At 41.4% G+C, this 23110-nt stretch overlaps 1 protein-coding gene across 1 annotated transcript in view; it reads right to left on the minus strand.

Annotated features, from left to right (window-relative positions):
• ehbp1 (EH domain binding protein 1) overlaps positions 1-23110 on the minus strand; it is a 191815-nt gene that overhangs the window by 142280 nt on the left and 26425 nt on the right. Inside the window, exons 5-6 of the mRNA XM_048600883.1 lie at positions 13371-14264; positions 13224-13265 (exon numbers count right to left, since the gene is read on the minus strand). Of these exons, the coding sequence (XP_048456840.1) occupies positions 13224-13265; positions 13371-14264 (936 nt within the window). The remainder of the gene's footprint in view (positions 1-13223; positions 13266-13370; positions 14265-23110) is intronic.

Consider the following 23110-nt stretch of genomic DNA (forward strand, 5'->3'; position numbering starts at 1 on the left):
GAGGGTCTTGAGGCTGTTTTCGTTAGAGAGAAGAAGGTTAAGAGGTGACTTGATAGAGACATACAAGATGATCAGAGGATTAGATATGGTGGACAGTGGGAGCCTTTTTCCTCGGATGGTGATGGCTAGCACGAGGGGACATAGCTTTAAATTGAGGGGTGATAGTTATAGGACAGATGTCAGAGGTAGGTTCTTTACTCAGAGAGTAGTAAGGGCGTGGAATGCCCTGCTTGCAAAAATAGTAGACTCGCCCACTTTAAGGGCATTTAAATGTTCATTGCATAAACATATGGATGATAATGGAATAGTTTAGGTTAGATGGGCTTCAGATTGGTTTCACGGGTCGGCGCAACATCGAGGGCCGAAGGGCCTGTACTGCGCTTTAATGTTTTATGTTCTATGTTCTAAATGCCCTTCAAGTTGGCAAGTCTACTACTTTTGCAGGCAGGGCATTCCACGCCCTTACTACTCTCTGAGTAAAGAACCTACCTCTGATATCTGTCCTATATCTATCACCCCTCAATTTAAAGCTATGTCCCCTCGTGCTAGCCATCACCATCCGAGGAAAAAGGCTCCCACTGTCCACCCTATCTAATCCTCTGATCATCTTGTATGTCTCTATCAAGTCACCTCTTAACCAAAACAGCCTCAAGTCCCTCAGCCTTTCCTCATAAGACCTTCCCTCCATACCAGGCAACATCCTGGTAAATCTCCTCTGCACCCTTTCCAATGCTTCCACATCCTTCCTATAATGCGGCGACCAAAACCGTACGCAATACTCCAAGTGCGGCCGCACCAGAGTTTTGTACAGCTGCAACATGACCTCATGGCTCCGAAACTCAATCCCTCTCCCAATAAAACCTAACACATCGTACGCGTTCTTAACAACGCTATCAACCTGGGTGGCAACTTTCAGTGATCAATGCACATGGACACCGAGATCTCTCTGCTCATCCACAATACCAAGAATCTTACCATTAGCCCAGTACTCTGTATTCCTGTTACTCCTTCCAAAGTGAATCACCTCACACTTTTCTGCATTAAACTCCATTTGCCACCTCTCAGCCCAGCTCTGCAGCTTATCTATGTCCCTCTGTAACCTGCAACATCCTTCTGCACTATCCACAACTCCACCGTCTTTGGTGTCATCCGCAAATTTACCAACCCATCCTTCTACGTCCTCATCCAGGTCATTTATAAAAATGACAAACAGCAGTGGCCCCAAAACAGATCCTTGAGGTACATCACTAGTAACTGAGATCCTTGAGGTACACCACTAGTAACTATTAGCCTCAATATGTGGCGGTTTCCCTCTACATAGTCCACTTAAGAGCTCATGAAGTGGCCTCACTGCCTTCCCAAGATACCCATGACTTCTCCAGTCTCTTCAACCATAATTACAATACTGTGGACAGTATGGGTGTCCAGTTATAGAAGGATATTAAAGCCATAGGGAACATGCAATTGTATTCACTAAGGTGATGCCAGGAATTGGACTGTAGAGTTATGGGGTGCAGCGACTATTTATATTGTGAATGTAACACAGTCTTGCTGTTTGCATGTCTGCCATTTTCAAAGTTGTCAATCTGCACAACACTCACTGTATAGCTTTTCACTAACGGCAAATCTAATCTTTCCATATCACGGTTTTAAAGAAATTGTAAGAAAAATCTTAACTCCTGCCTTGTGTATTGCACATATCTAGAGTGCCATGTTCATTATTTGCAAAATTCACCATTCTTCAGGAACACACCCCCAACTAACAGGGACAGTCTACTGTATTTTGGAAAGGAGGGAGATCAAAATCAGAGAACTGGATACAGGCTTGATGGCCTGACATCAATCACTGCAAAAACAGAATCAAACAGTGCTACGCAAAAGGTTTATGTACAAAATAAAAGCGCATAGAGTTGGAGTGGGGGTAATTGAAATAACTACAGAGGTCAGTATCCTGTCACCAAGTCACCCTTTATATACACGTGCACAATACACTGGCTGTGGCCAGCCAGCGTGGAGTCAGTCCTCAACTGAGGAGATTCTAATCCCCTGGTTCTATTGATCAGCCAAGGCTTTCCTGGCTGGGGTTGTTAACCAGGCCAATCAAGAACCCTGTAGTCAATGAGATCCACCTGGTTCCAACCACTACATTCCCCCCCCATCAAGGTCTGGGGATGTAAGCCTGGTCTTTTGTTTGTAGCTTGTCTTGTGATGTTTACACCCCACGTCTGGTTACTCTGACTCAGACATGGGCAGCGTACACCAGACTGTAGCCTGTCTCTTCCATCCGGAACATCTTGGGAGAGTTTCCTCCTCTTCTTCCAGTGGTAATGGTATTGAGGCTGCATCCATTTCAGACTCTGAGATTTCTTCAACTCTTGACAGAGGGAGAGCATCTGCAGTTTCTGACTGGCCTTCTGAGGAGACAGGTATGTTTTGCTCCTGCCAAGTTTGTGAGATAACAGCTTTCAGGTGATCCACGTGTTTGTTCAGGACAGTGTCACCTACCTGAACATTGCAAGTAACAGGACATGATGTCGTGTCAATCTCACCTCATACCCAAACAGGGCCAGTTCCATGATTCCAGCACCAAACTTCGTCCCCGGAATGAAATTGTCTCTCACTCAGAGGAGGCATGTGGCCAGCACTGGTATTCCTGCTGCCATTTCACCCTCCCCTCCAGGTGTGGAAATATCAGGTTTAACCTGGTACGGAGTCTTCTCCCCATCAGCAACTCTGCTGGAGATATCCCTGTTGTTGCATGTGTTGTAGTCCTATAATCAAACAGGAACCAGGACAGTTTGGTATCAATTGACGCTGTAGGCTGCTTCTTTAAGCCTTTAATGTTTGGACTGCTCTTTCTGCTAGATCATTGGACGATGGACGGTATGAAGCTGTCCTTTTGTGCCAAATGCTTTTGGACTTTAGGAAGTATTCAAATTTCCTGCTAGTAAATGACATCCTATTGTCCATTACCAATACTTACTGGAGTTCATCTATTGCAATTAATGCTCACAGCTTCTCAATCATCATTCCTAAGTTTGCTGAATGAACCTTATGCACATCCAACCACTTTGAACAGGCGTCCAGAATGACCAGGAACATCCAGTCCATGGAAGGACTGGCACAGTCGACATGCAACCGAGTCCAGGGTTTACCTGGCCACTCCCACGGATGTGAGGGTGCTGCTGGTGCAATTTTTGTCCTTTTGGCACTGCTCCACCAATGCAGCTATGTCAGCATCTAAACCTGGCCACCAGACATGACTTCTTGTCAACGTTTTCATCTTGGAAACCCCTGGATGACCCTGAAGGAGTTTGGCCAGTATCTGGTGGCGACCTTTACTCGGGACAATCACCCTTACTCCCCACACAATACTCTGTCCTCTACAGTAATCTGGTCTTGCAGGGTCCAAATAGGTTTCAATCCCAGTTGTGATGGCCCTTCTGTTTCCTCCGTTACCACCAGCTGTTTCAGTTTTACTAGGACAGGATCTTTTTACGCCCACAGTCAGATATTGTCCGCAGTGACCAGAAGGGTATCCAGGAAGTTTAAAACCAAAACGGACTCTCAGAGGGGAGGTACCACCAGTGGAGTATCTGCCAGTGGGCAGCTCAGGGCCCCCAATTAGCTACTTGGCTTCCTGGACGGTGTTCTAACTTGTATTTGTACTCGCTGAGAATAAGGGCCCAATGCTGAGTTCTACTGGAAGCTATGGGTGGCACCACCTTGTCTTCCTTCAGTAGCCCTAGCAGGGGTTTGTGATCTGTTACTGTGACAAATTCCCATCCGTAAAGGTACTGGTGGAACTTCCTCACATGAAAGACGATCGCTAAACCTTCCTTCTCTATCTGGGCATACATCAGCATCAGTAAAAGTCCAGGTAACATACGCTAAAAGGCATTCCTCTCAGGGAGGGATCGCATGTCAGCGCTACTTCTCACTTCAGACTGTAGTGGGCCAACATCTTAACAACGAAAGATGCTTTTTCACTTCCCTAATGGTTGCTTCTTGGTTCCGCAGCCATTTTCACGGCTGACCCTTTTCAACAGCAGGTGTAAGGGTGCCAAGATGCAGACCAGGTTACATATGAATTTTCCGTAATAATTCACTAACCCAAGGAAAGACCTAAGCTCCGGTACAGACATGGGAGCCAGGGCTCCTTCGATCACCCTCGCTTTCTCTTTCAATGGGTGTAACCCGGTTTTGTTGACTGTAACCCAAGTAGGTTAATTGGGGCACCTGGAACATACATTTTTCCCGTCTAAGGCATACACCCACTTGGGAGAAACGTTTAAGCACTATGTCCAAGTTCTCCAAGTGCTGTTAATTGGTCTTCCCCATTATGAGTACATCATTCAGATAATGGCAACCTGGGGTAGCCCTTGTAAAATGTTCTTCATGACCCACTGGAAAAGAGTGCAGGCTGATGATACCCCAAATGGCAGTCTTGTGTACCAATAAAACCCTTATGGGTATTAATTGCAGCATACTTCTGGGATTCCTCATCCAGTCACAATTGCAGGTAGGTGTGGCTCATCTCCAGCTTTGTAATGGACAGACCCCCTCCCCAGCCAACTTTGCATACACATCCTCTGTGCGAGGGATTGGGTATGTATCCAGCTGTGAGAAATGGTTTACCATTTGCTTAAAATCCCCACAAAGGTGAACCGAGGCGTCAGGCTTCACAATTGGTACGACCGGTGCTGCCCATTCTGCAAACTACGCTGGCTTGATGATTCCTTCACTCTCCAGCCTCCTGATTTCCGCCTCTACTTTTACCCACAAGACAAATAGCACTGGGCGGGCCTTGAAAAATCTCGGTATTGCTTCCTGGTCAACATGTAAAGTAGCTTTGGCCCCTTTGATAGTTGCAAGCCCTTCCTGAAAATTCCTGGGTATTTCACTGAGGCAATCATTTTCCAATAGATAAATGTTGAGCCAATCTCAGTGAACCTTTCCCAACTAATTCCGCCCCAATGGGCTTGGGCCAGAGCCTTTTACTACTATCAGTGCTAACTGCACCAGCTGCTTCTCACAGGAGACCAGAACAGAAGTCATAGCCTTAATTTGCAATGGTTCTCCTGTGCATTTTCTCAGTCTGGCAGAGGACTTGCACAAGCTTAAAGGTTAGAGGCCCAAGCAAATCTTGTTAAACACAGCTTCTGCAACCACAGATACAGCTGCACCAGTATTGACCTCCATGGGAACCAGGTGACCATTTAACCAAACATTAATTTTAATTGGTTCCGATTTGGATGTCACTGTGCAATTTAATTGCTCCAACCCACATGTAGGAGGACTTTCCAGGGTGTGCACTCTCCTGGGTACTGGCCAATGAGTTTTCTTGGTCAAGTCAGGCTTTGTAGGTCTCTTTTGCTGTCTCGAGCCTGCATACCAGCAGCAACTACAATGCCTTGCTGGCCCAGATCCTGAAGAACATTTTAGCCATTTGGCCGAGCCTTGGCTTTGTTGCAGGGTTCTGCTGTGGGTTGGCCTAGGGACCGTCTGCTCAGGACATGCCCTGTGTGAGGCTCTGTGACTGCCTACACCCAAGTCGTGTTCCCCAAACTCAATCGAACAGGTGAGGGTCTCCACTTCCATTGGGATGGCTTGTAGTTCCCATGCTCCACTCGCCACATTTTCTAATGACAAAGCCAGTTGTAGCGCCTGTTTGAAGCCGTTTGGGCTTCAGTCAGCAGGTGCTTCTGCACGGTTACATCATTAATCCCACATACCAAACAGTCTCTCAGCATCTCATTCAGGGTTAACCCAAAATCACATGCCTCTGCCAGTTGTCATAACCTCATCAAAAATCCCATTACAGATTCGCTCGGTTCTCTAACAGTCAATTAAAAACGATAGCATCTCAGGATTAAAGGAGGTTCAGGGTCATAACATTCCTTAACCAACTCTGACAACTCTTGGAAGGTTTTAGTATCTGGTGCCTCTAAGAAAGTTAAGCCCCGTATAACTGAAAATGCTGCGGGTCCACATGCAGTCAGAAGGATTACTCGTTGCTTTTCATCTGTCCAGAAAATATATCACATTCTTTCCACATACTGGGCCCAGTCTTCAACACTAGGGTCAAATGAGTAAAGCTTCCCAAATAGAGGCATGATGCCAGAAATGCTTACCCCAACTCCAAGATGACTGTTGCCAGCAAATGTTCTTTAGGCACATACTGTTTTCTGCCGGCGCCACCGAAATAACTGCACAGAGGCTGGTATCCTGTCACCAAGTCATGCTTTATTTACTAGTGCACAGTACACTGGCTGTGGTCAGCCAACTGAGGAGATGCTAATCCCCTGGTCTTATTGGTCAGCCAGGGCTTTCCTGATTGGCCCAGGTTAACAACCCCAATCAAGAACCTCAAAGTCAACGAGGTCCACCTGGTCCCAATCACTACAGTAATATAACAGTATGAATAGGGGATTGATTAACCTTAGGAAACAGAGCATGGATAAATGAAATATTTTCAAGCCAGCAGGTTGTCGTTCTAACACAACAACAACAACAAAAACAAAGTTGGTGGAAAAGCTCAGCAGGTCTGGCAGCATCTGTGAAGGAAAAAACAGAGTTAACGTTTCAGGTCCAGTGACCCTTCCTCAGAACTGATGGTGGCTGGGAAAACGTCAGTTTATATGCAGAAAACAGAGAGGTGGGTGGGGTAGGGAGTAAACGATAGGATAGATCCCAAAGAAAGAAAGACAGTTGGACAGACAAAGGAGTTGCTAACGATCAGGCTGGGAGGGTGAGTAGTTGTTATTGGGGACTGTTAGTCACTAACAACAGGGGGTGTGAAATGGCAGGCTATGTGGTAACAAGGCCTGGTGTGTGGGATAGGGGGCTGGGACATGGGAGAGTTTAGGCCTTAAAATTATTGAACTCAATATTGAGTCCGGAGGGCTGTAAGGTCCCCAAGCGGAAATTGAGGTGTTGTTCCTCCAGCTTGCGTTGGGCTTCACTGGAACACTGCAGCAAGCCAAAGACAGAGATGTTGGCCAGGGAGCAGGGTGGTGCATTTAAAGTGGCAAAGTTAAAAGTGGTCATTAAAGTGGTTGTCCTTCTAAGCTCTGCAATCTCACATGGCCTTTCATGACCATATATATATACATTGCACCATTCAGTTTAATGGCTCCACCTCTGAATATGAACAGCCAGGTGAAATCGGGCTGTGTTGTAGCTCCTACTCTGTTTGGTACCTTTTCCTCTATCCTTTTGACCTATGTTTCCACAGCCATAATGGAAGGAGAGCATCTTCGCATTTGATTAGTCAGGAAATCCCTCAGCCTATCAAGTTGAAAGTCAAGAAAACCGTAGTTATAGGATAGTGTTCTATTTTGTTCTATTTCAGACTCAACACATTACCTTTGGAAACAGTCAGCAAATTCTTCTACCTTGGACAGACAGTCTGTCTCTTGACAAGGAGCTCACAGAATGTATTGAAAAAAAATGTCATTAACTTTGGCCAACTCTAAAATGGGCATGGAAAATTGACAAACTGACCTTCGGGACAAGGATACTTATCTAAGAAGCCTGTATCCTCATCACAATGTTATTTAGCAGCGAAACCTGGCAACCTATTCATAAACAAAAAAAAGGCTCAATAAGTTCCATCTCTGGTGTCTATGATGCATTCTTGGCATCGGATGAATGAAGTAGTCCTTTCTAGGATAAGTATGCCAAGCATGCTGGTGTCAATCATGCAAAGAAAGTTTCACTGGCTTTGGCACAGTGTAGGAAGAAAAGATGGTCATATCTTCAAATTTATGATGGAGGTAAACTGCGCTAAATGACCATCTAGGCTCTCAAAGCTCTGATTCAAGACAGACATGAAATCCCTCAACAACAATGACAAGGGGAAATGTTATCTGATGATCAATGCAATGACAACATCAGCCTACAGGGGAATTTGTCATCATGATGATGTGAAAGTAGATTTACCTGGATCGCGGGTCTGTCCCATGGAGATGGATTGGGCAAAGTGAATCTGTATTCTCTAGAGTTTCAAAGAATGAGAGGTGATGTCATTGAAACTTGAAAAATACTTAAAGAGATAAGGTGGATACAAATAAGATGCTCGCCCTGGATGGGGAGTCTAGAATCAGGGTAAACAATTTAAGTCTAAGATGAGGAGAATTGTTTGTACTCATACAATTGTGAAGCTTTGGAGTTGTCTACAATAGAAGGTTGTAGAGGTTTGAATGATGGAACACTCTTGATGAGCTGAATGGCCTACTCCTGTCCCTATATTTTCTTACTCTGGACTGTTCCCTGTCCTTTTCTACAGTCAATCTAAATCCCATGAACAATGATCAATCCCTGTTAACTGTCAGCAGACAAATTCACAGGGTCCTGATGGTCTTCTTTCTAGGATCTTAATGGAGGTTGCTAATGATGCAATAGATGCACTGGTGTTAAATTTTCCAAAGTTCCTTCATTCTAGATTATCGAAATGTTCCATCAGACTGGAAAGTAGAACATAACTCCTTTATTCAGGAAGGGAGGGAAGCAGAAAACAGAAAGCAGGAAATTATAGGTCAGTTAGCTAAAATGACAAGGGTAGCAGAAACATGGGAACACCATCAATTGCAAGCTCCCCTCCAAGCCACTCACCATCCTGACTTGGAAATATATTGCTGTTCCTTCCCTAAGGGTATTGTGGCTCTACTTAAATCACATGAACTGCAGCAGTTCAAGAAGGCGACTCACTACCACTTTCTCAAGGGCAACTGGGTATAGGTAACAAATGCTGGCTCAGTCAGCGATTGCCATGAGTGAACATATTTTTAAAAATTCTCATTTCACTGTCCCTTTATATCATGGTCAGTAATTTTAATAAAAGTGGCCCAACAGCCAGTGGGCCAGCAGGATGAATTAAGGGTCATTGGATCTAGAATCCCTAAGTGTAGAAGCTGGTCATTCAGCCTATCGAGTCCACACCGACCCTTCGAACAGCATCCCACCCAGACGGACCATCCTACTCTGTCCCTCCATTTCCCACTTAACCTGCACATCTTTGGACTGTGGGAGGAAAACCACACAGACACATGGAGAACGTGCAAACTCCCCACAGTCGGTCACCTGAAGCTGGAATCAAACCTAGATCCCTGGCACTGTGAGGCAGCAGGTCTAATGACTGAGCCACCGCACCGCCTAATGTTAACCTGAAATGTTAACTCTGATTTTTTCTTCACGGATACTGCGAGACCTGCTGAGATTTTCCAGCAATTTCCGTTTTTACAATCTGCAGTTCTCTTGGTTTTTTGAACTAATTGCATGCTTTATGGGATCAGTTTAACTTGTTATTAAACATACTACAGAATCAGCTTGTTTTTTAAACCACACTCAGTAAGGAATTGTAGACAACCATCGCTCAGTCCAATCTTATGGCATTTAGGATTATCTGTGGGAATTCTGTGTTATGTTGTCACTTTTCCAAATGTATCTTTACTTGCAAATAACTAGGCCAATCAAAAAAAACATATCTAAACCATTTCAAGACCACTTCAGTTATATCTATATAAGCCGCTGAGAAGTTTACTAAGAGCCAGGACTCAGATGCAGTTCAAAACTAATACCTGGAGATGAGGCTGGACTACTTCACTACTTTTGTTCTTCAGTGACTGGCCTATAGATGTATCAGCAATAAAGCTGTGCAATTTAACAGGAATTGCTCAAGTTTCTACCCATGAAAACAAATGCAATTTGTCCTCCCCTTTTCCCCAGTTAACTGGTAATGACTTTTCAATCATGTTAAGATTTGTTAGTGTAATTGTCAAGGTTAAATGAAACAGGACATGGGTATTAATTGTCAGAGAACTTATAAAAAAAGATGCCAGCTGAGACAGTGGAAATGTTGGATAAGAGCTGTAAGGCTGAGCAAATCAATAAATTCTTCCCCATAAAGAAAAAGTGTCACTCTTTCCATCTCACCAGCTGACTGGAGTCTGTTAGTATTAGGCATGTAACCAATAAATCCAAAGCTCCAAGCCTGTTACTCGCTCGTTCAAACAAAAAAATTCCACTGAGTTTAAGCACCAGAGTCAGTCCTGGAAATGTTCAGTACCAGATTTGTTGTATAGACCTGCACTGATTTTTGGCTATGTCACTGTAACCCATTTTGTAAGTTTTTAATTAGATATTATCACAGATTTGTCAACAACAAATGTATGACAAACTTACTATTTTCCTGTAATTTTGTATTCAATTTTAGAAGTGTTGAACAATTGGTCATTTATATTTTGAAGTTCCTCAACTCTTTTTCGTGCAATAATCCCAAATGATAGTCACAGTGCAGAAGTCTGATCTCAGAGTGAAACCTGGCTTGATAGATCATATGTTTCATTTTTCAGTTTGGTTACAGTGCTGGTCAGTTGCTGAACATATTCACACAAGGCTGCCAAAGCTACTTTAACAAAATAAAATACAGTTTATCATACGATCGGCAAAAAAGGCTATAAAGAAAGGTTCAACTGTTTTCCTAACAGTATCCTTTACAGTTTCGTAGTCCTCATTCTAATTCTGATGGCTTGAAGACTTCTACAAACTAAACTCTCATAGTCTGCTGTCTTGTACGAACTGTAAATCTAACTTTTTAATAGAATGACTTTTCTGTTGAATTCAATCTACTGGTGGTCCCTGAATATCTGTTTTTATATCATAACTCAACTTAGTAAACATTCAGCAATTAACTTTCCAGGTAGCTAATCGAATTGTTTAACTTAAGTCACATGTTTTCCCTGAAAAGTTGTCTCTACTTCCCTGCTCAGAATTACTTCCTAACATTTATTTAAAAACAGTCATCTTCATAAAACAAATCCATTTTCCTTCACTTTTGAATTCAAATTTCCAAATAACAATATACTACAACTTGCATCACACCTTCTCCTCCCCTGAAAAATGACAAGATATGCATAAGAAGTATGTTTATTTTCTATCAAAATTTCTTATGATCACTAATTAGATTTTACTTTGACAATAATAATATATTTACATTCAGATTTTCATAACAGCACATTCATAAGCCACGTTCAATACAACAGAAACAGAAATTGCTGGAAAAACTCAGCAGTTCCAGCAGGTCTTTTGAAGAGAAGTCACTGGACCTGAAATATTAACTCTGCTTTCTCTCCACAGACGCTGTCAGGCCTGCTGAGTTTCTCCAGCAATTTCTGTTTGTGTTTCTAATTTCCAGCATCTGCAGGTCTTTTTTTATATACTACGCAACTCTGTGTTGATCATGACTTTCCTTTTCTTTTATATTTGCTTTGAACAAAGCAGTCACTATTATATTGTATTTTCCTGTTGTAACTGTTTTTTTAATGTTGTATGGTTGAAACATTAAATTCCCAACAAACCGTCTTAAATTCTTAACTCTGAATCTGTGGGGAAAAAGTGAAAACATTATGGTCCTTACAAACATCAGTTTCTGCAGAATTGTCTGAATATGTAAACTTTAAAGGTTTTACTGCCAAAACCAGACTCTGTCTTTTACACCATTGAGATGCACTTAACTTCTTGGAAAAATAATGATTGTCCATTTGATCTGCAACTTGTCTTTCTGTAACATTAAAGTAGTAACACTGGCGTCCACAGCCAGTTCAAATTGCCCTTTCTTCACTCATGGGATGTAGACATTGCTGCCTGACCAGCGTTTACTGCCCATCCCAAAATGGTCTCAAGAAGGAGGTAGTGAGCTGGTGTCTTGAACAACTGCATGCATGTGCTATAGGTAGTCCCACAATGCCGTTACGGAAAGAATTCCAGGATTTTGACCTAGTGACACTGAAGAAATAATGATATTTCAAGGTCAGGATGATGAGTTGCTTGGAGGGGAGTTGGCAGGGGGTGGTGTTCCCATGCACCTGCTGCCCCTGTTCTTCTAGATGGAAGTGGTCGGGGGTTGGAAGGTGCTGTCTAAGGATCTTTAGTGAATTTCTGTAGTGCTTCTCACACTGCTGCGGTGGTGGTGGGAGTGAATATTTATGGATGAGCTGCCAGTCTGCTTTGTCCTGGAACGTATCAAGCTTTTTGAGTGTTGTTGGAGCTGCACTCATCCTGGCAAATGAGGTGTATTCAATCTGACTTGTGCCTTGTAGACGGCAGACAGGCTTTGAGGAGTCAGGAAATGAGTTACTTGCTGCAGTATTCCTAACCTCTAACCTGTTCTTAGAGCCACTGCGTTTAATGGTTAGTTGAGTTGAGTTTCTGGTCAATGGTAAGCCCCAGGATATTGATAATGGGGTTCAGTGATGGTAATGCCATTGAATGTCAAGGGGCAATGGTTAAATTGTCTACTATAGGAGATAGTCATTGCCTGGCATTTGTGTGGTGCATGTTAACTGCCATTTGTCAGCCTAAGCCTGGGTATTGTCCAGATCTTGTTGCATTTGGACATGGACTGCTTCAGTATCTGAGGAAGTACAAATGGTGATAAACATTGTGAAATCATCGGTGAACATCCCCGCCTCCAACCTTATGATAGAGGGAAGGTCCTTGATGAAGCAGCTGAAGATGTTTCGACGGAGGACGCTAGCCTGAGGAGCTCCTGCAGAGATGTGCTAGAGCAGAGATAACTGACCTCCAACAACCATAACCATCTTCCAATATGCCAGGTATGACTCCAACCAGCACAGAGGTTTTCCCTGATACCTATTGATTCCAGTTTTGTTAGGGTTCCTTGATGTCACACTTGGTCGAATGCAGCTTGATATCAAGTCACTCTCACCTCACCTCTGGAATTAGGTTTTGAAAAACTATCAACTATCCTCTAAGTCGACTGCTTCAGACAGCTCCTCCTCAGAGGGTATAATCTTGGTGATCAACAGCTACAACTTTGGACTAAAAGAATGCTTTTTGTCTCACACTAGAATTAGCAAACACAGCCTAAGATGAATGCAGATATTTTAAATGCTTTTGATTCTCTCCCTCACCTCTCATGCCTCAGCCAAACACTAAATATAATTCAATTTGAGGGTTTAAGGATCAGATCCTTTCAAGATTTCTTATTTTGGGCAGACTCAGATATTTTACAACTGAGTTTTTTCAGGCATATGACAGAGGTTGCAAAGTGGAAATAATATGTTGAGGACTAGAGGGTTGCCCTAAAATATATTTCAAATTTAAACATTGAAAATGAGCCTCAGTTTCACAACTGAGTCTAGTACAAATACTGAGCCAATCCACTAATTAGTACTGACATAATGTAGTTGTTCACTCACCTTTTCTTCAGTGATTTCTTTCTCTTGTTGGGAAGAGTTAAGCTAAACCCCAAATAAAACAAAAAGAGTAAATTAACAATCTACGTTCAGAATTTAATTAATGAATCAAATGTTGAGGAAAGAAACAATGTAAATGAGCATCCTTACTTCAATGCTTTTGCTCTGTTGACCCGAATGGTTCAAACGTGGACTGACACTTTCTGATGAATCCACTTCAGAGCATCGCAATGTTGCATGTTTCTTCTTGATCAGATCTGCATCTCGATTGTAAGTGAACCCTAATTTATGGGCTGGAGATGTAATGGATTTTCGAACAGAAGAACTCGGCTCTGATCTGCTGCTCTCAGAGTGTGAATACTGAAATTTCTCATGCTCATGTCCAGAGCTGCTGCTAGTATTACCTGAATAATCTTCCTGTTCAAGTGTTGGTGATTTACGTTCCTTTTTATCACTAACGTCTGACGAGTCAGTTAAGTCTAAAATGTCTACTTTCAGCAGTTTTCTTTTGTTTAATGGTGGTATTTGTCCTTGTAGTGGTGTAGACTCTGTGCTTTCACTTTCATTGGTATCCTCTAGTAAAGAACTCTGAGCAGTATTCTGTTCAATGTCTGAATCATTTTTAGTCCTTTGTGAGAAAGGTATTGTTGCACTTATATTCGGAAGGTCATCAGGAGTCTGTCGCTCACTTTTTGACTCACCAACATCGTCACTGAGGAATGTACAATATTCCTGAGATGAAGCATCAAGTAATACACTGCTCGGTTGTTGTGCTGTTGCCTCATGTTTAACATCATTTATCTCTGCATAAAATTGCTCCTGATCAATGGAGCTGTTTGTGTCAGTTTCAAAGTTACCAACTTTGTACTTGCTTTTACTGCTGTTTTCTTCGATCTGGACCACATTCAATTCTTCGCCGCTGAAATGTGCCCTTATCTGATAAAGGTAGGTCATAACGGACAGTTTATCTGGAATAGCCAATAAAACCATATCTGCTGGTTCCAATAATCGTGATATTCCCAAGCTCGCAAAGCCATCATAAGCCTATGAGAAACAAAAGCAGCAATTATTACAGCATTTAGACTCAATAAAATTAGACAAATATGATTTTTGGGAGAAAAATGTGCAGCCATAACATTTATTGACACAGACAAGATTTTCCAAATAAATTAAGTTATTTGGAACCTCTAGTTTCTTTAAGTATTTCTTATTAAATTTTCAATATGAATTCTGCAACTTAAAATTAAATGATTCATTTGTGAATTTACACTGAATTTAGAATAAGTGTCTTAGATATTCGAACAGAGAGATGCACACAGAAACAAGCTAGCTTGGTGTAACGATAAACTTAAGATATCATTTCTTTGCATCTAGTTGAACGAAGGTAAATTTCCCAATCACTTACACACATTATACACATTCACAAAAACATATGCATAGACATATACTGTATTAAAAAAAGTGATAACATAAATTCTGGTGTTCTAGAATTACGAACTGGGTATTGAGAAGGAAATGTACTTGCAAGACTAAATATGTTACTTTTGAGAAAATTACACCTGACTTACAACAGCATAATTCTGTTTACTTAGACTAATGTTCTCCTCTCTTCAAGTTACTTAGGAAGAATTAAAATATCAGAGCTTGCATACTATTAGATTACAATACTGTTATGCCATGAACACAACTTAATGATAGTACAATATTAACATTTGCTACCATTTTGATTCAGTTTATAGTGTAAGCAATCACATATTTTTCCTTTTTGAACTAAAAACTCAAATGTAAGTCAGACACTACTTTCCAGCTAAAATACTAGGAGAATTTTGTAATTTTGAAAATCAAGTGGTGAAAATTTTTAGCTGAACAAGACAATATTGCTGTTGAAACAGTGAGACGGTTACATTTTTGAGTTAGAGCAGCACTAGCAATTTTGAGATAAGGAAGAACTGCCTGGTGATAGCACCCAGGTTGGTCAAGCTAAAATTTATTACAGAGTGATAGGAGCAGTGCACCAAGAACCATGCAAAGGCAGCAAAGACAGAATACCCTGTCTCTTCTCCACACGCATGAAAAGACAGAAAAACCACGAAACTTAAAATAATTCTTGTATAAGAAACAGTATGGTCTACCTGATCAACAATCAATAATGACAATCACTCTGCAGACAACAGCAAATCATTATTGCGAAAATCAATAGAACAGTGAGAAATCACAACTTGCTGGTGTGATCTGGATTATTTTGGTCGTCAGCATTTTGATCTCCCTGTCAATGCTTCTCTATTGATTGTATGTGTACCAAACTGTCTGCTTTTGTCACTTTTATTTGTGTGAGAGTGAGAGAGGGAGGGGTGGAGAGAGAGAGACAGAGAGAGTGCGAGAGGGGGAGAGTGCGAGCGCAGAGTGAGCGAGTGAGCAAGAGAGAGTGAGAGATAGAGCGAGAGAGAGTGAGAGAGTGCAAGACAGAGAGACAGTGTGAGAGAGAGAGAGAGAGAGCATGTGTGTTTGCGGTTTAGATTAAATCACATTTGGTAGTTTAGAAATCCTTTCTTTTGTCTGCTGTTTGTTAACGAATAAGAGTGTTTTCAATGAATAGTGTTTTATTGCTGTTAATGATGAAACCTAGCATGAATTGCGTTTGTTGATAAATTGATCATCGTGGTGGTTTAAATCAGGTATTCATACATTTGTTATGGCTTGTTGAACAGTGGGGCTCGATTATTGGCACACTCTTCCCGGTTAAGTCGTAACCATAGTTTGATCTACAATGATGTTCTATTGGTATTAATACAAAAATATCATTTTAATGGTAGAAAGATGGGAAGAGCAACATTGATTAGAAAAACTGAAAAGGAATACAGACAGAGATTGTCAGATATGAAAAACTAACTTGCATTTGTGTAGCATTTATTAACATTGAATAACATACACTTTATTTAGTGGAGAAAGAATCTTCAAACATTGGTTGCAGAGGAAGTTTAAGGACAGCTGTAAAGTGGACAGGCAAAGTGTCCAAGGGTGAAATTCCAGAACAGGGCATCTTGCTGGCTGAAGGCTTGGCTGACAATGGCTAGGCAACTGGAGACAGAAGCCCAACGTTATTAAAGTCTCCAGCACAGACACAAAATAGGACAGAGTGCTTGGAAAGGGTTAGGAATCAAACTTCAAGCACACTGGATAAACGAATGACAATGAGAAGAGGGATGGTCAATAAAGGACCGAAGGTGTTGTATCTGAATACTTGCAGTAAACAAAATAAGGCAAATGAGCTTGTGCTGCAGATCGAAATTGGCAGGTATGATGTTGCGGGCATCACAGAGACGTGGCTGCAAGGGGATCAGGGCTGGGAGCTCACATCCCATCAAAAAGACAGGCAGATGGGCAGAGAGGGTGGGATTGCCTTATTAGTAAGAAATGAAATTAAATCAATAGCAAGAAACAAAGTAGGGTCAGATGATGTAGAATCTGTGTTGGTAGAGTTGAGAAATCACAAATGTAAAAACACCGTAATGGGAGTTGTGTACAGGTCTCCAAACAGTAGTCAGGATTTGGGCACGAGATAAGCCCTGAGATAGAAAAGGTGTGTAAGGAAGGCAAGATTACTGTGATCATGGGGGATTTCAATATGCAGGTGGACTGGGAAAATCAGGTTGGTAGTGGATCCCAAGAAAAGGAATTTGTGGAATGTCTAAGAGATGGTTTTTTGGAACAGCTTGTTGCGGATCCCACTAGGGAACAGGCAATGCTGGGTTTAGTGTTGTGCTATGAGGCAGACTTGATAAGGGAGCTTAAGGTGAAGGAACCCTTGGGTGGCAGTGATCATAATACAATAGAATATACTCTGCAATTTGAGAAGAAGAAGATAGAATCGGATATAACGGTATTACAGTTGAATTAAGGCAACTACAGGGGCATGAGGGAGGAGCTGACCAGAATTGACTGGGAGAGGAGCCAAGCAGGAAAGACAGTGGAACAGCAATGGTAGGCGTCTCTGAGAGTCATTCGGGAGATACAGCAAAAATTCATCCCTAGGAAAAAGGAGCCTATTAAAGGGAGGATGAGGCAACCATGGCTGACAAGGGAAGTCAGGGACAGCATAAAAGCAAAAGAGAAAGCATGTAATGTGGCAGAGGGCAGTGGGAAGCCAGAGGATTGGAAAGCTTACAAAAACCAACAGAGGACAATGAAAAAAAAATAAGGAGGCAGAAGATTAAATAAGAGGATAAGCTAAACAGTAATATAAAAGAAGATTGCAAGAGTTTCTTTAAATGTATAAGGGCAAAGGAGAGGCAAAAGTGGACATTGGACCGCTGGAAAAAGATACTGGAGAAGTAGCAATGGGGAACAAAGAAATAACTGAGGAACTGAATAAGTACTTTGCGTCAGTCTTCACAGCGGAAGACACAAGTAATATTGCAAAAATTCAAGAGAGTCGGGAGGCAGAGGTGAGTATGGTGACCATCACCAAGTAAAACTAAAAGGTCTGAAGGTAGATAAACCACCAGGATGGACTACACCCCAGACTCTGAAGGAGATAGCTGAACAGATAGCAGAGGCGTCAATGGTGATCTTTCAGGAATCACTGGAGTCAGGGAGGCTCCCAGAGGACTGGAAAATTGCTAATGTCATCCCCTTGCTTAAGAAGGGAGTAAGGTAAAAGACGGGAGATTACAGGCCAATTAGCTTGACCTCAGTTGTTGGAGTCCATTGTGAAAGATGAGATTTTTGAATACTTGGAAGTACAGGGTAAAATAAGGAGAAGTCAGCATGGCTTCATCAAGGGGAGGTCAAGCCTGACAAATCTGTTAGAATTCTTTGAGGAGATAACAAGAATGTTGGACCAAGGAGAGCCAATAGATGTTATCTATCTGGACTTCCAGAAGGCCTTTGACAAGGTGTCGCACAGAAGGCTGCTGAGTAAGTTAAGGGCCCATGGTGTCAGAGGCAAGGTACTAGCATGGATAGAAGATTGGCTGTCTGGCAGAAAGCAGAGAGTGGGGATAAAGGGGTCTTTCTCAGGATGGCAGCCAGTGACAAGTGGTGTTTCACAAGGGTCAGTGTTGGGACCACAACTTTTCACTTTATACATTAATGGTCTAGATGAAGGAACTGAGAGCATTCTGGCTAAGTTTGCAGATGATACAAAAATAGGTAGAGGGACAGGTGGTATTGAAGAGGCAGGGAACCTGCAGAAGGATTTGGACAGCTTAGGAGAGTGGGGCAAAGAAGTGGCAGATGGAATACAACATGGGAAAGGGTGAGGTCATGCACTTTGGTAGGAAGCATAGAGGCATGGACTATTTTCTAAATGGGGAGAAAATTCAGAAATATGAAGTGCAAAGGGCTTGGAAGTCCTAGTCCAGAATTCTCTTAAGGTTAACTTGCAGGTTGAGTCAGTAGTTAGGAAGGCAAATACAATGTCGGCATTTATTTCGAGACGACTAGAATGTAAAAGCAGCGATGTACTTCTGAGGTTTTATAAAGCTCTGGTCAGACCACATTTTAGAGCATCTTGAGCAATTTTGGGCCCCATACCCCAGGATGGATGTTCTGGCCCAGGAGCAGGCCCAGAGGAGGCTCACGAGAATGATTCCAGGAATGTAAGGGTTAACATATGAGGAACATTTGAGGACTCTGGGTCTATACACGATGGAGTTTAGAAGCATGAGGGAGGATCTAACTGAAACTTACAGAATACTGAAAGATCTGGACAGAGTGGACGTTGGGAAGATATTTCCATTGGTAGGAGAGACTAGGACCCGAGGGCACAGCCTTAGAGTAAAGGGAAGACCCTATAGAACGAAGATAAGGAGAAACTTCTTCAGCCAGAGAGTGGTGAATCTACCGAATTCACTGCCACAGAAGGCTGTGGAGGCCAGGTCATAGACGGAGATAGATAGGTTCGTGATTGTCAAGGGGATCAAGGATTATGGGGAGAAAACCGGAGAATGGGGTTGAGAAACTTATCAACCATGATCGAATGGCGGAGCAGACCCGATCGGCTGAATAGCCTAATTTCTGCTCCTATGTCTTATGAAAACACCTTATTGATTAGAATGAAAACTTTACACTTCAGACAAGGAAACGGGAGCCTATGTGGTTCAGTATGGACAGTGGTGATAAGTCAGCGGGACTTGATGAGACATGGAATAAGGTAGAAATTTGAATGAGGTTTATGATGGGTGGAGGAGCAGGAGCACGGTCAGGTGTCTATTGGAATAGTCAAGTTTGAAAGTGGCAAAGGCCTGACTGAGTGCTGAGAAATTGACCTGAGATAACAGTTGAGATGTATGACTTAATGAGGATGAACTTTTGTGATAGAGGCTTCATGGGTTCAGAAGGTTGCTTTGTGAATGAATAAATGCAAATGGTACAATCTAGTTCAGTCTGAGACAATAACTGAGGAACAACATGGAATCAGTGGCAAGGTTATGGAATGCAAAACAGAGACAAGTCTTCCCCTAAAGTTTTAGTGGAAATTGTAGATCACCGACGATTCCAAGTTGGACATCACGTCCATCAGCATAACAGGCAGAGGAGGAGCTGGAGGCAATCTGAAATCAAAATGATATTGCCAGCATGGGCAGAATGCTGACTAACAGAGGGGCTGCAGGCAGACCTGTAGAGGCACAATAATAGAGGTGATACAAAAACAGAAGCCATTGCAGCAGGTCTTCTATGATTGGAGGATCAGAACTGGTAGCACACGAAGAAACTCCTATTTAGCCAGACAACAGAGAATGATTTTGAAGGAAGCTGATGGTATCATGGAACCATATTAAAGACTTCAGGGAAGTCAAGAGGACACATGTATGATAATATTCCACAGTTGAGCTGAAAAGCTGGTTAAAAAACAGCACAAACATGTTCAGATTTCATTGGGGATTGTATTTGAATATCTCTCGGAAACAGGTTTTCATTGAAATAAAGGAAGCTAATTGAAAACCATGTAAAATTAGCTACATTCAACATGATTATTGGATACAAGAGAGAAAGTATACCTGTGAAATCAATACAATTTCTGTACTTTTCAATTTCAAATTCTGATTCACCATTTTGCTGAATATTAGAAAGGAAGTGTGAGAAATCTACCAATATATTTCGTGAAAAAGGTATTGCTGAGCAACAGTAACACGATAATAGTTTGATTTACAAGCAGAAACATAACAGGATATGAAAACAGTAGTACATGTTTATAACATCAACACCCTCATGCCTTCAACATTAAGATTGTTTATCAGAGTTTGAAGAATAAGACAATATGAAATGACAAGTGGACATGTTAAAGTTGATAGGAGAATGTCAAGGATGTGTTTTGTGATAAGAAATAGGATATACAGAACCACTATACAGTACTAATCCATGCTGAGCCTTATCACAGCTGATCAACCTCCTCTCTCATACTGTGCATGTAATTGCAGTGATTTGTGTTGATGGAAAATTCAGCAAGATAATGAAAACGAAGCATACCCAGATTATCTGATACATTCCTGAAAATACATTGAAATTAGACTTACTTTAAAACTATCAGAAATATTGGAAAGGTGCAACATGGCTATTAGATATAGAATACCAAGCCACTTGCATCAGTTTGATATGATAGCTCATATCATTTCCATTTCAGCTAGAAGATTTTAGGACACCAGGTCAGTTGATTGGGGGCTTGAAAAGAAGAACATGCTCTATTTATAATCAGCCAAAGTCAAAGAATATTTATGTTCTTGCTTTATGTTCAAGTAGTTTTGAAGTAGTGAGTGCTATGAAGAATAAAATCATTAAAATGAAGTTTAGAATTATTAAATATCACCCTCTATTTTGTGGTGAAAGAATTAGCTGAGTACCCCTCAAAAGATTTGAAATCTTGATCAAATTCCACACAAGTACATAGCAAATCTATTAAATGATAATTTATATGAAATCAAAATATTGCAGATGCTGGAAATACAAAATAAAAATTGAAAGTGTTGGTTACACTCAGAAAGTGTGGCAGTATCTGTGGAGTGAGAAACAGAGTCAATGCTGTAAGTCAAATATGACTTTTCTTCAGAACCCATGATAATTATGTTGATTGTTGGGAAGAATCCAAAAATCTCAAAGACAAAACATACCAAGGAGGTCTATTACAGATTTGTGCTACCAGGGTTAAACTCTACTTACTGGGAAAGAATATTGGGAATTTGAGTGCACTCCTCTTCAGCTTTAATTTTTTCTTCCATTTATGGACAGAAAATCTTGGAAAATATAAAAATTCCCAATTGATGAAGCTCTGTGTCAGGAATGCAAAATGCATTAAATTATCTTTGCAATGTTTTAAACAGATTGTAACCATTTGCAAATAAAAACAATTTTGGATGAATATATATATTTGAAAAGTATGGATAGATGTGGGAAAAAAGACAACGTGAAACAAAAAAAACAAAAACATAAAATACTGAAAAGTCTCAACAGATCATGTAGCATTTGTGAAGATTGAAACAATTAATGTTTCAGATCAGCAACCTTTCATTACAAGTGGAAAATACAATAGTTTTTGAGCAAATACAAGGGGCAGGGATCAGGGAGGGAAGGAAAGACAGAAAGAGAAGATAGGGTGAAAGGCAGGAGAGTGTAAATGACAAAAGGGGTGGTGATGCTTGGCAAATGTATAGTAGTAGGGAAATCAAACATGAGAAGGGAAGTGGAAAACAATCAAGTCGAACAAGGTGAAAGAAACAATGGAAATCTCATCCACTGATGCTACCTAACCTGCTGAGTACTTTCAGTATTTTTCCTCTTTCAGATTTCCAGCATCAGCGGTATTTTGCTCTTGTATAGGTAAAAAAAAAGACAATACACACACACCACAACACACTCCCCCACCACCTCCACCGCCCCCCCTCAACCTCTTGGGTATGATTATTAAATTTGTTTATGGATTTTAGTAAGTGTTTCACCAACATAATGGTTTTAACTTAGTAAAATAGCCCATTCATGGAAGTGTAATCAGGCAAACATTGGATGACAGGGAGCTAGGTAAGGGGATTCTAAGTGAAGACTTTTGGACAGGGAATTCCAGGGCTAAGGGCCTAGATGACTAAAGACTTAACTGCTAATGAGGGAGAGAAGGAAAAGCCTAGTAGCTCAAAAGGTCTGTACTGGAGGAATGGAGAGATCCCTTGAGTTGTAGGGCTGGAGGAAGTTACAGAGAGAGGGTACAGTGAGGCCATATAGGGATCTGAACGAGATAGAATTTCAAAATTCAGGTGTTTGCACACCTGGAGCCAACATACAGATCAGCAAGGATAAAGGTAATAGCTGAATGAGACTTGGTTTGAGTTATGATAAGGGCATAATTTTGAACGTGTTTAAGCTTAGGGGGTTAAATTAGCAACACCATGGTCCAATGTGGTAAGCTGAATAAACTAATGCTTTACTTTGCATCTGTAAATATAATTGTGTCAAAAAAATCCTTTGCGTACACTTTGTCCCTAAATTTCTATGTTAATATTTATAAACTGAGAGATAAGGAAACTGGTTACATTGTAATTACAGCCAGTCAGCAACAATGACAGCGTAGCACCTCAGCTCTCCATCTCCCATAGGGTGTTCCTCAGCTCCTTTTTCTTCAAGATACAGAATACCTATATTGAATTATAAGGCTAAATTAATAAACAAAGCATTCAGGTTTAACTTGGTTTCAGAAATGTACAAGTGTGATGGCACCAAATTACGGGAGAGAGTGAAATCTGGGAATTTTAAGATTGTGGGAGACACAGCAAGATACTGATTTCTATTCTCAACCACTTTTCAGTAGAAAGGATTGTAGAATAAGTTAGATCTAAGTATGATAGTTTAAAATGAAACTAGGTGCACACAGGTTGAGTCTTGTAGCCATATGCTGCAGCCAAAGA

The sequence above is a fragment of the Rhincodon typus genome, chromosome 9 (genome assembly GCF_021869965.1).
Source record: "Rhincodon typus isolate 14 chromosome 9, sRhiTyp1.1, whole genome shotgun sequence".
NCBI classification, from domain to species: domain Eukaryota; kingdom Metazoa; phylum Chordata; class Chondrichthyes; order Orectolobiformes; family Rhincodontidae; genus Rhincodon; species Rhincodon typus.